The sequence below is a fragment of the Balaenoptera acutorostrata genome, chromosome 1, assembly GCF_949987535.1.
Source record: "Balaenoptera acutorostrata chromosome 1, mBalAcu1.1, whole genome shotgun sequence".
NCBI lineage: Eukaryota > Metazoa > Chordata > Mammalia > Artiodactyla > Balaenopteridae > Balaenoptera > Balaenoptera acutorostrata.
Window position 1 is genome coordinate 198006285 of NC_080064.1, and position 13220 is coordinate 198019504.

Below are 13220 nucleotides of genomic sequence, written 5' to 3' on the forward strand. Positions count from 1 at the left end.
TTACAGTTATAGATGGTGTGATTCTGCACGAACACTAATAACGTTTACAGATAATGTCTTGGCTTATGTAATGTTCACCGATAGGCTGTCGGGTTGAGTCGGCCTGACTTCATCTTAGCTCACAGAAATCCCCTCGGTGTGCAGACGCACCTGCTGTCCCCCAGGGCCTTACCTCTGGTGTGACTCTTCTTCCCTGCAGGTCGTATCTGACTCCTGTACGGGATGAGGAAGCAGAGTCGTTACGGAAAGCGCGCTCCAGACAAGCTCGGCAGACTCGAAGGTCTACCCAAGTGAGTGTGACCTCCGTGTTTCGTCCTGTTTTGTCTGCCTTTCCACTGGAAGTACAATTAAACAATGATAAAACGTGTGTCTTATTCCAGCCATTGTAGTGAAAGCTTTCCTGTTAAATCTTACACTACATAGAATCAAATGAATTCATAGCTACATATACCCCCTCTCGCTTCTGTTCTTCACGCGCAGGGCAGGTTTCTCTCCTTCTCTCCCTAAGACTAATCATTCCACGTGTGCTTAAGGCCCACACCTTAATTCCTGCAGGAGGACAGTCTGGCACAATCTCAGAGTGTTAACCATAGAGTTACCATGGGACCCAGCCATGCTGCTCCTGGGTGTGTACTCAAGAGAAATAAAGCAGGCTTCTATAGAAAAGCCCTACACAGATACTCATAACAGCGTTATTCACAGGAGCCAGAAACCCAAATTCAGTGTCATCTCTGGCCAGCGTTAACTTGCTGTATAGACCGAAATTACGTGTGGAGTGTGCAGGTTCGCTGGAGGGCTGAGCCCTGGGCTCCCGGCAGCGTCAAGGTCAGCGTTTGGGGGCTGGTGGTGCCCCAGCGAGTGTTGGGCAGTGGGCCCAAGTGGGGCCATTGCACAGACCAAATAAATGAAGCAGCTAACAAAACTGGAAAAAACCCTCACAAATTTCCATTGATTTGGGAATAAAAAGAAATGAAGTCCTGACGCATGCTAATGCTGCAATGTGGATGAAGCTTAAGAAAAAGTTTTGCTGCATGAAAGAAACCTGGCATGATTCCATTTGTATGAAAATGTCCAGAATAGGCAAATCCAGAGAAATAGAAAGTGGATTAGTATTTGCTGGGGGCTGGAGAGAGGGAGGAATGGGAAGTGACCACTAAGGGTGTGGGGTTTCTTTCTTTCTGTGGTGATGAAATGTCCTGAAATTAGATGGGGATTTTGCACGGTTCTGTGAATATACTAGAAAACAGCGAATTGTACTCTTCAAAAGGGTGGATTTTATGATATGTGGATTATGTTTCAATAATGATATTATAAAAAGAAAAAAGGAGAGTCCCTCAGGGAAGCTTTGAAGTAAGGAAGATATGATCTACATTATATTTTTGCAAAAGTCGCCGTGCAGAGAACTGCTGGGAGTGGTCTGTGAAGCCTGGAGGCCCGTGGGAAGCTGTTCCTTGGCTGAGCTGGAGATGACAGGCGTGTGGCAGCAACAGTTGAGGGAGGCTGTGACTGGGCGTCAAGGAAGCAGAGGAGGATGAGCCGGGCAGCAGAGCTGAGGAGCAGCCAGAGGGCTGAGGGATCAACCAGGAGATGGTCCACGAGGGAGCGAAAGGCAGGCTCCAGGGAAGAGGGGACGCCCTGCAGCTTCAGATGCTACAGACGCCAAGCAGGAGAGCTGAGGACCGAGAGAGGGACCTTACGCGTAGCCCCCGAAGTGCCCTCCAGGGTCGGGCAGGTGCCGTCCTGTGCAGTCATTGCCACAGCTGTTACTGCTTGTGCTTGATGGTGGTTTGTTTCCCCAGAGGATGTGACCCCCACGAGGGCCAGACAAGCATTTGTTTGTTTTGGTTTGGTTTATTGTGGCAGACTATACATAACATACAACTTAATCTTTTAGCCATTTTTAAGCATACGCTTCATCGGCATTAAATGCGTTCACATTATTGTGCAGTCATCAGCGCCATCCATCTCCAGAAGAGCTTTCGTCTCCCCAGACTGAACCTCGCTACCCGTTAAACAGCTCCCTCTCTCCCCACAGCTTCTGGCAACCACCGTTCTACTTTTTATCTCTATGACCTTGACTCTAGGTAGCTCATGTGAGTGGAATCACACAGTTTTTGTCTTTTTTGTGACTGGCTTGTTTCACTCAGTGTAATGTCTTCAAGCTTCATCCATGTGGTAGCACATGTCAGAATTTCCTTCCTTTGTAAGGCTGAATAATATTTTGTTGTATGTTTAGACTACATTTTGTTCATCCATCATCCGTTGATGGACACTTAGGTTGCTTCCACCTTTTGGCTGCTGTGAACAGTCTTGCTGTGAACGTGGGTGTGCAAATATCTCATCAGACCCTGCTTTTAGTTCTTTTGGGTATAGACCCATAAGTCGAATAGGCTGGATCATATGTTTCTGTCTTAATACTTACTTTCCATTATACTCATCTGTTTTCTTATGTCTTTTCCATTAGATTATGGTTCTTGAGTACAGGAATCATTTGATTTGTCTTTGTAGTTCCAGTGCTTAAAACTTTTTATTAAGAGAATGAGTGAACAAATTAGCTAATAGTGACTTCCGGCTTTGGAACTTCCCTCTTCTGAGGACATGAGCATATGACTACTTGAGTTAGAATCAGCTCACTCTCTTCCTAACCCTTTTCCCCCTTCTCCTGCAGATGTCTCCTCATTATTTCCTTTTTTTCTGTACTACTGCTCCTATGAGCCTGGGGAAAATTTTAATTGGTAGAATGCCTCTGTGTGATTCCTACAGTTACAAAAGTATGTTAGAAAAAAGCTAGTTCAGGGCTTGCGCGTTTTTTTAAAAATTTTTTAAAATGGAGGTATAGTTGGTTTACAATATTGTTAGCTTCAGGTGTACATCATACTGAATAAAATTTTTAAGATTATATGCCTTTTATAGTTATAAAATATTGGCTGTACTCCCTGTGTTGTAAATATATCCTTGTAGCTTATTTTATGCATAATAAGTTGTACCTCTTAATCCCCTGCCCCAGTATTTCCCTCCCCCTTCCCTCTCCCTCTGGCAACCACTGGTTTTTTCTCTATATCTGTGAGTCTGTGTCTTTTTTGTTATATTCACTAGTTTATTTTATTTTTTAGATTCCACATAGAAGTGATATCATACAGTATTTGTTCTCTGACTTTTTTCACTCAGCATGATACACTCCAGGTCCATCCATGTTGTTGCAAATGGCAAAATTTCATGCCAATGGCTAATACTCCATATATGTATGTATGCATATGTGGAGTATGTGTACATATGTGTGTGTGTGTCTCACGTCTTCTGTATCCATGCATCTGTTGATAGACAGCTAGATGGCTTCCATATCTTGGCAGTTGTAAATAATGCTGCTGTGAATATTGGGGTGCATGTGTCTTTTCGAATTAGTGTTTTTGGTTTTTTCAGATATATGCCCAGGAGTGGAATTGCTGGATCATATGGGAGTTCTGTTTTTAGTTTACTGAGGATCCTCTATACTGTTTTCCACAGTGGCTGCACCAGTGTACACTCCCATCAGCAGTGTACTAGGGTTCCCTTTTCTCTGCAGTCTCACCAACATTTGTCATTTATGGTCTTTCTGATGACAGCCATTCTGACAGGTGTGAGGTGACATCTCATTGTGGTTTTGATTTGCATTTCCCTGGTGATGAGTGATGTTGAGCATCTTTTCATGTACCTGTTGGCCATCTGTATGTCTTCTTTGGAAAAATGTCTATTCAGGTCTTCGGCCCATTTTTAAATTGGCTTGTTTGTTTTTTTGATATTGAGTTGTATGAGCTGTTTATATATTTTGGAGATTAACTCCTTATTGGTCATATCATTTGCAAATATTTTCTCCCATTCAGTCTTTCCCATCTGTCTTTTCGTTTTGTTGATGGTTTCATTTACTGTGCAAAAGCTTTTAAGTTTCATTAGGTCCCATTTGCTTATTTTTGTTTTTGTTTCCTTGCCGTAGGAGACAGATCCAAAAAAATATTGCTGTGACTTATGTCAAAGAGTGTTCTGCCTATGTGTTCTCCTAGGAGAAATTCTGCTAACTTTGGGTTTTGTTTATTCTTCTTTTTCTAATTCCTTTAGGTTAAGGTTAGGTTGTGTATTTGAGATTTTTCTTGTTTCCTGAGAGGGCTGTATTGCTATAAACTTCCCTCTTAGAATTGCTTTGCAGCATCCCGAAGATCTTGGAACACTGTGTTTTCATTTCATTTGTCTCCAGGTATATTTTGAATTCTTCTTTGATTTTGCAGTGATCCATTGATTGTTTAGTAGCATTTTGTTTAGGCCACACATATTTGTGTTTTCTGTGGTTTTTATTCTTGTAGTTGATTTCTAGTCTCATAACCTTGTGGTTGGAAAAGATGCTTGATATGATTGCAGCCTTCTTAAATGTACTGCGACTTGTTTCATGATATAGCACAGATGTATCCTGGAGAATATGCATTTGAAAAGAATGTGTATTCTGCTGCTTTTGGATGGAATATTCTCTCTATATATCTATTAAGTCCATCTGGTCTAATGTGTCATTTAAGGCCAGAGTTTCCTTACTGATTTTTTGTGTGGATGATCTGTCCATTGATGTAAGTGGGGTGTTAAAGTCCCCTACTATTTTTGTGTTACTGTTGATTTCTCCCTTTATGTCTATTAATATTTGTTTTATTCATTTAGGTGCTCCTATGTTGGGTGCAAATATATTTTCAATTGTTATATCTTCTTGGATTCATCCCTTGATTATTATGTACTGTCCTTGTCTCTTGTAACAGTCTTTATTTTATTTTTATTATTTATTTATTTATTTATGTATTTATGGCTGTGTTGGGTCTTCGTTGCTGTGCACAGGCTTTCTCTAGTTGCGGCGAGCGGGGGCTACTCTTCGTTGCAGTGCGTGGGCTTCTCATTGCGGTGGCTTTTCTTATTGTGGAGCACAGGCTCTAGGCGCGTGGGCTTCAGTAGTTGCAACGCGTGGGCTCAGTAGTTGTGGCACGCGGGCTCTAGAGCGCAGGCTCGGTAGTTGTGGCACATGGGATTAGTTGCTCCACGGCATGTGGGATCTTCCCAGACCAGGGATCGAACACATGTCTCCCACGCTGGCAGGTGGATTCTTAACCACTGTGCCACCAGGGAAGTCCCAACAGTCTCTATTTTAAAGTCTATTTTTCTGTTATAAGTATTGCTACCCAGCTTTCTTTTCATTTCCATTTGTATGGAATACTTTTTCCCATTCCCTCACTTTCAGTCTGTGTGTGTCTTTAGATCTGAAGTGTGTCTCTTGTAGGCAGCATATATTGGGTTGGCCAAAAAGTTCATTCGGGTTTTTCGTAACATCATACAAAAAACCGAACGAACTTTTTGGCCAACCCCAATATATGGGTCTTGTTTTTGTATCCTTTCAGCCACTCCATCTTTTAATTGCAGCATTTAATCCATTTCATATAAAGTAGTTATTGATATGTATGTACTTATTGCCATTTTGTTACTGTTTTGGGATTGTTTTTTTAGTCCTTTTTTTGTTCTTTTCCTCTTTTGTTCTCTTCCCTTGTGATTTGATGGCTCTCTTTAGTGTTATGTTTGGATTTCTTTCCCTTTTATGTGTATGTATCTGTTACAGATTTTTTGGTTTGTAATTACCATGAAGTTTGCATATAGCAATATATGTGTGTGTGTGTATGTATATATATGTATACACACACACACACACACACACACACGATTATTTCAAGTCGCTGATCTCTTTAATTTCAAATAACATTTTAATAACCCTGCATTTTTCCTTCTCTCCCCCCATGATTGCTGTTTTTGACATCATATTTTATATCCTTTCATTTTGTGTATCCCTTAACTGCTTATTATGGATATAGTTGATTTTACTACTTTGTCTTTTAACCTTTCTAGTAGCTTTGTACTTGGTTGATTTACTACCTTTACTGTATATTTGCCTTTACCAATGAGATTTTTCCTTTCATAATTTTCATGTTTCTAGTTGTGATCTTTTTTTGTTTTCTTTGATTTTCTTTTTCCTTTCTTTTGCTTAGAGAAATACCTTTAACGTTTCTTATAAAGCTGGTTTGTTGGGGCTGAACTCTTTTAGCTTTTGCTTGTGTGTAAAACTTCTGCTTTCTCCATCAGCTCTGAATGAGAGCCTTGCTGGGTAGAGCATTCTTGTTTGTAGGCTTTTCCTTTTCATCAGTCTAATTATATTGTGCCACTCCCTTCTGGCCTGCAGAGTTTCTGCTGAAAAGTCAGCCGATAGCTTTATGGGAGTTCCCTTGTATATAACATGCTGCTTTTCCCTTGCTGCTTTTAATATTCTGTCTTTAACTTTTGCCATTTTAATTCCAATATGTCTTGCTGTGGTCCTCTTTGGGTTGATCCTCTTTGGTTTGTGACTCTGTGCTTCCTAGACCTGGATGTCTGTTTCCCTTCCCAGGTTAGGGAAGTTTTCAACTGTTATGTCTTCAAATGTGTTCTGTGACCCTTTCTCTCTCTCTCTTCTCCTTTTGGGACCTCTATGATGTGACTGTTAGTGCATTTGATGTCATCTTGGAGGTCTCTTAAAGTGTCCTCATTTATTTATATATATATATTTTTTCTGTTCGGTGGCAGTGATCTCCACTATTCTGTCTTCCAGCTCACTGGTCTGTTCCTCTGTATCATTTAGTATACTGTTGATTCCTTCTAGTGCATCTTTCATTTCAGTTATTGTATTCTTCATCTCTGTTTGGTTGTTCTTTGTATTTTCCAACTCTTTGTTAAAAACTTAACAACTTCTCACTCTGTTCATTCTTTCTTAAGTGCTTTGATCATCTTTACGATCATAACCTTGAACTTTTTCTCAGGTAGATTGCCTATCTCCACTTCACTTAGTTGTTCTTCTGTGGTTTTATCTTGTTCTTTCATTTGGAACATGCTCTTCTGTCACCTCATTTTGCCTAACTTGCTGTTTGTGTTTCCATGTATCTGGTAGGTTGGTTACATTTCTTGACCTTGGGGAAGTGGCCTTCTGTAGGAGGCGTCCTATACATCCCAGCAGTGCACTCCTCTCTGGTCACCAGAGCTGTATGCTCTAGGGGTGCCCCCTCTGTGGGCTGCGTGGGTCATTCTGTTGTGGTGGGCTATGTGGGTGGGCTGGTTGGTTGCCAGGCCCTGCCTTGTGTGGAGGCTGCTGGCTGCTGGTTGGCGTGGCCAGGTCATGAGGTGGCTGACTGTGGAACCCAGGGGGGCGCCAGGGCTAGTGCTGGCTCACTGGGAGTAGAGTCAGTGGGGCTGTGGCCTGCCCACTTCACTGGTGAGTGAAGCTAGGTCCCGGGGCTAGTGCTGGCCTGCTGGTGGGCAGAGCTGGGTCCTGGGGGTCTGGCTGCAGGGCCCCAGGGTCCAGAGCTGGTGTCAGACTGCTGATTGTTGGGGCTGGCTCGTGATACAGCTAGCTGTGGGGTCCAGGGTGTTCTGAAGCTTGTGTTGGCCTGCTGGTGGGCAGGGCTGGGGCCCAGCTGGCCTCTGGGCTGGTGCTGACCTGCTGGTGGGTGGACTGAGTCCTCCCACGGCTGTGGGAGCTGTGATTGTCCTGGGGCTGGTGTCCACCCATTGGTGTGGTGTCCACCCATTGGCGTGTGAGGCTGGTCTGAAGGCTAGAGGAGGCTTACTGGTGGGCAGGGCCAGGGCCCAGGGGTTTCTGGGGCTGGTGTCTGCCTGCTGTTTGGAGGAGCTGGGTCCCAGTGTCTCTGGCTGTAGGTCCCTGGTGGTCCCGGGTCCAGTGCCTGTGCACTGGTGTGTGGGGCTGGGTCCTGGGCCCTCTGGTGGGCAGGGCTGTGTCCAGGGGGTCATAAGGCAGCCTGTCTGCTGGTAGGTGGGGCTGTGTCCCTGCCTAGTTAGTTGCTTGGCCTGAGGCCGTCCCATTCCTGGTGCCTGTGTTCTGTTGGCTATGAGCGGGGCTGGGTCCTGAGGGTAATAAGCTAGAGGGAGGATTCCACGACAGTGCCTGCCTGCACCAGTGTCCTTGCGGTTGAACCAGCTCCCCAGAGTGGCTGCTGCCAGCGTCTGTGTCCCCAGCATCACAGGCCTGCCTCTCCGGGAGACTCTCCAAGATCAGCAGGTGGGTCTGACCCAGGCTCCTTTGAAATTACTGCTTCTGCCCTGGGTTGTGGAGCATGTGAGATTTTGTGTGTGCCCTGTAAGAGTGGGGTCTCCATCCCCACACAGCCCTCTGGGACTCCTGAAAGGAAGCACTGCTGGCCTTCAAAGCCAGACGTTCTGGGGCCTTGTCTTCCCCAGCGCAGGACCCCCAGGCTGGGGCTCAGACCCCTCGCTCCTTGGGGAGAACCTCCACAGTTGTAAGTATTCTCCCATTTGCAGGTCGCCCCTCCTCCCCGTCTTGTTGTGGTTCTTTCGTTACGTCTTTAGTTGTAGAAGATCTCTTCTGGTCGCCCCTGGTCAATAGTTGTTCTGTGCATAGTTATTCTGGTGTTCCCTGGGAAGAGGTGAGCTCAGGGTCTTCCTGCTCTGGCATCTTGGCAGCTCCCTCAGGGGTGGTTTTTTGTTTGTTTGTGTGGGTTTGGTTTTTGGTTTTGGTGGTGGTTCTAGCCTGGCTCTGAATTTTCACCATTTTGAGCCTGGTTCTTCTTTCTGTGCATAAACTTAAGTTTTCCTTGTATCTGCTGGACAGTCTCTGTTGGTGACTGCATGCTCTTGGGGGGTCGGGAGCGTCCAGGTGGAGATGTGACAACCATGAGTGTGGAAGCAGCGGGCAGGCCTCAGTGCTGACCTGTTTCTGGAACTCAAGCAGGAAACGCTCAAGTATCGTGTTTGAAGTGTACCTGGGCTCAGGCCTGGGGCCCCTGCATACTGAGGTGTTTGTTTTCCGCGTGTATTGCTTGAAGCGGCCTCACACATTTCGGGAGCTTTATTTGGAATTTGGTACCATTAGATCTTTGCGGAGTTTCCCTGCTCGTTCACGGGGAGTTATTCCATGGTTAGGGTGAAACCTCTCTGACCTTGTGGTATTTTCCCAGGGTGTAACCCTGACGGATCTCCAGGAAGCAGAAAGGACGTTCAGCCGGTCGAGGGCAGAGCGTCAGGCTCAGGAACAGCCCAGCCTGAAGCCCGTGGGCCCCAGAGGGCTTGAGGGCAGCGCCCAGAAGCATGAGCCCCTAGCAGCCCCTGCAGAGGAAGCTGGGGAGAGCCGCCAGCCCTGGGACCGGAGTCTGGAGGATCAGGTGAGCTCTCTGTGCTGAAAGCAGGTGGCTGGGGGAGTCTCTTCCTCACTGATAATTCCAGAACTGTCCTACTCTGCAGGGGACGCCTCATAGAACACGCTATTTATGTCCATCTTTAGTTGGCAGACCTGTGTAATTGAAAGAATTCAGAGAATGTTAGTCCTTAAGTGATCCATTTTTTCCTCTGGGAGTTAACTAATGTGCTTTTTTCCAGTTTTATTGAGATGTAATGGACATGTAATGTTGCAACATGATTTGATGTGTGTACATGTTGTGAAATGATTACCACCATACGTTTGGTTAACTAAATGTGTCTTTCTATTCTGAAAAGAGAGATCTTGGTATTAAAAAAATGCAAATAGAAATATAAGCATTTATTACTTAGTTTATGCCAGGCACTATTTTAACAATTTCAATATGTGTATTAAATTGTTTAATCCTCACAACAACCCTCTGAGGTAAGTATTATTGTTCCTTCTTAAAATATGAGTCAGTGGAGTGACAGAGAGGTTAAGTAACTTGCCCAGCATTTTGCACGGCTAAGAAGACGTCAAGGACTTCCCTGGCGGTCCAGTGGTTAGGAATTGGCGCCTTCACTGCTGGCTGCCCAGGTTCGATACCTCGTCGGGGAACTAAGATCCCACAAGCCACGCAACCAAAATAATAATAATATTGATTTGTGTGTGTGTCTGCCTGTCTGTGTATGTCCTGGTGTTAGACTGTTTGGGTTCAAACCGCAGTATCCTTACTAACTAGCTGTATGGCTTTGGGTAATTTATTTAACCTTGTTTTACATAGTTTCCTAATTTGTAAAAACAGAGCTTCTAATAGAGGGTACTCCTTGTGAGGTAATACATGTACAGTGCTTGACACGTTAAGTGTTCAACAAATCTTAGCTACTACGATGATGATGATGTACTTAAAAGCCTCCAAATTCCTCTTTTCTCTCTCCCTTTCCAACCGAATATATACGTATGTGTAATAACCATTTAGGTAATTGGATGCGCTTATTTTGAATTTTAATTTGATGGTACAGTATTATAAAATAAAAGATTTTACTGGGAAAAAAAAAAAAACAAAAGCAGAGGTGGAGCGAGGCGTTGGCTCCACAGCTTGCCCTCCTCACCACTAGTATGTTGTTATACAAACTTCCGCAGACCCAAGCACTTACAGAGCACCCTTATTCTCAGCCACAGGCTGTCACTTTTGGGTAGACGTTTTGACTTACGTTCCATTTCTCAATTGCAGTTGGTAGTCAAAGTTATAGGGTTATATTTAAGGTGATCGTAACTCCTGGTTTACCTAAGATTGTTCCAGTGACACCTTTTATCTCTGGGTAATTATGAATACCATTCCTTTTCACTCTCAGAAATGTCCCAGTTGGGATGATAAACTTTATGGTCACCATAATTACAGGAGAAAGAAGTCTTCTTGCTCTAACTTTGAATGGCTAGGCTGCATAAACTAACTGAGGTTCTGTTGTTTATTTCATTTATTTTATCGGCTATTTTTTGAGTACTTATTACATACTAGGGACCGTTCTAAGCACATAACATACATTCTCATTTAATCCTCACAGCTCTCTCTGAGGAAGATATTATTATCCCTGTTTTATACATGAGGAAGCAGAGATCAAAACTCAAGTCACTTACTTCAGGTCACACAGCTCATTCAAGCTGGAATTTGAGCCAAGTTCTATCAGACTCCCAAGCTGACTATATTTTATTGCTTCTGTCTCTATAATTTATAAACAAAAATTTATACACTCTCTGCATGTAGTAAGAATTTCTTTATCTCTGCATGTTCAACAAACCACATTAAGATTTTTTTTGTTAATTTTTATTTATTTATTTATTTATTTATTTATTTATTTATTTACTTTTGGCTGTGCTGGGTGCTCGTCTCTGTGCGAGGGCTTCCTCCAGTTGTGGCGAGCGGGGGCCACTCTTCATCGCGGTGCGCGGGCCTCTCACTGTCGCGGCCTCTCTTGTTGCGGAGCACAGGCTCCAGACGTGCAGGCTCAGTAGTTGTGGCTCACGGGCCCAGTTGCTTTGCGGCATGTGGGATCTTCCCAGACCAGGGCTCGAACCTGTGTCCCCTGCATTGGCAGGCAGACTCTCAACCACTGCGCCACCAGGGAAGCCCCACATTAAGGTTTATTGTCAAGCTCTGTCTGTCCTAACTCTCAAGGGAAAAAGAAGTTCAAAAGGGAAAGTGGGAATTTTTTTTTTTTTTAATTTATTTTGGGGGTGAGGGTGTGGCATGTGGGATCTTAGTTCCCCAACTAGGGATCAAACCTGTGCCCGCTGCAGTAGAAGCACGTGGTCTTAACCTCTGGACTGCCAGGGAAGTCTCAGAAAGTGGGAATTTTTCAGAAGTGTCAATAAGCCTAGTTATGGCAAGTTGGTAGAAAGCTCAGATTTGGTCTGTTTTCAGATAACTCCTACGTTGTTTCTTCATATTCCTGAGCCTTTTCTTTTCCTACGTAAACCTTACCTTTCAGTGCGCCGTCTTAAAAAGGCCATCATCCTTCCTATTTGCGTTGCAAAATCAAAGGAATTTTTATTACCAAGGTTGGTGCCCCCTAGTGCCCTTTGATCAGTTTAGGAAGAACTTTCCTGGACTGCTATCAGCCTGTAGCATCTTCAGAGTAGGCGTCTAGAACTCTTTCCTGTCTGGCTAATTAACTACTTATAAGCCTCTTGATATAGAAAAGCCCATTTTTAATAAATGTGCTGTCCTTACCCTTTGGTTAGACTTGACCTCTGACATCTCATCATGTGGATTGTTCCAGCCTGTGTATCGTCGCCTGAGGTGTCCGGCTCAGCCAGACAAACCCACGACACCAGTGTCACCTCCTGCCCCGAGACCCTCCCTCTACACCAGTTCCTACCTGCTCCGGACGGGTAGGTCTTCAGCCCCTGATTCAGAGAGTTCAGAGCCCCCCGCCAGCCCTGCAGGGGCAAAGGAAATGGACAAAAACGGTAGGTCGAGCTTCAGAAACCACACCCTCCTCCAGTGCGCGTGCCCCAGGTTCTTAAGATACGTGCTTTGTTTTCTCTCTGACCAGAGGGCGCAGAAGCAGATTTGGGTGATGAGTCCTCTGACAGGCTGTGCGTTCGTGAGAGGAGGCGGCCCAGGGAGCGACGAAGAGCCACAGGCATCAACTTCTGGACGAAGGATGTAAGTGGGCTGTCCGCACTGAGACACCTCGCGTTACCCTGCGCGGCCCGCCGTCCTGTGTGTCGGGCTCAAAAGGAAGAGTTCCACGCCATGCCATGAATCGTGCAGGTTGTCAGGAAGCATCCCTGAGAAAAAGAGCAGGAGAAGAAAGACTCCGCTAGTGTGGCACTCACTTGGAAGGTTCTGGCTGGGGCGCCCAGGGCCTGGGACAGTGCCGAGCACACGGCAGGCAGGCAGCAAATAAGCGGTGAATTTACAGCAGCCGTGCCAACAAATACAACAAGTGCATAAGCCGCTCAGACTTAGCAGCCGCCCAGCGGCCCCTGAGAGTCCCGTGATGAGTCAGCAACACCTCAGCATCGTGTGTGTGCAGGTGCTAACCAAGTATTTCGGGGGCGCTGCCAGAATCTCGAGAATTTCAGAATTTCATCTGACTCAGGTTTACTCTTTTGGAGAAAAAAAGGAGCAAGTGCTATAAAACAGCTTGACTTTGGGTTTTAAATGAAGACAGGGGCTCCTGTGCCTCCTGATGATGAGCACACACTCAGTTCTTTCCTTCCCCTCTGGTCTGTTCCCTGCTCGCTCAGCCTTGTCACTGGCATTTAACAGTCAAGTGGCCAAGATCAGGTCCCTGGTCTCTAGTGACTCATTTGGAATTAGATGGACCATTCAGTGAGACAAGAAATGAGACAATGACGGTCGCCTGTTAGAAACTACTGGACGGAAGTGTTTGATTATTATAGGACCAAACAGGCTGACAGCTTCTGACAGAGCCCAAGTGAGGTCCGTCTGTCTTAAAGATTCTCCTTTTCCCGCCAC

The 13220-nt window shown here is 45.0% G+C and overlaps 1 protein-coding gene across 16 annotated transcripts in view; it reads left to right on the top strand.

The window, feature by feature from the left end:
- Positions 1-13220, top strand: part of PPP1R12B (protein phosphatase 1 regulatory subunit 12B) — a 200852-nt gene that overhangs the window by 109996 nt on the left and 77636 nt on the right. For 15 of the 16 annotated variants that reach the window (XM_057540259.1, XM_057540269.1, XM_057540279.1 and 12 more), the window contains 4 exons: positions 200-290; positions 9015-9218; positions 12013-12202; positions 12289-12401. In XM_057540259.1, coding sequence (XP_057396242.1) covers positions 200-290; positions 9015-9218; positions 12013-12202; positions 12289-12401 — 598 coding nt within the window. The remainder of the gene's footprint in view (positions 1-199; positions 291-9014; positions 9219-12012; positions 12203-12288; positions 12402-13220) is intronic. The other variant, XM_057540273.1, reaches the window with a different exon arrangement.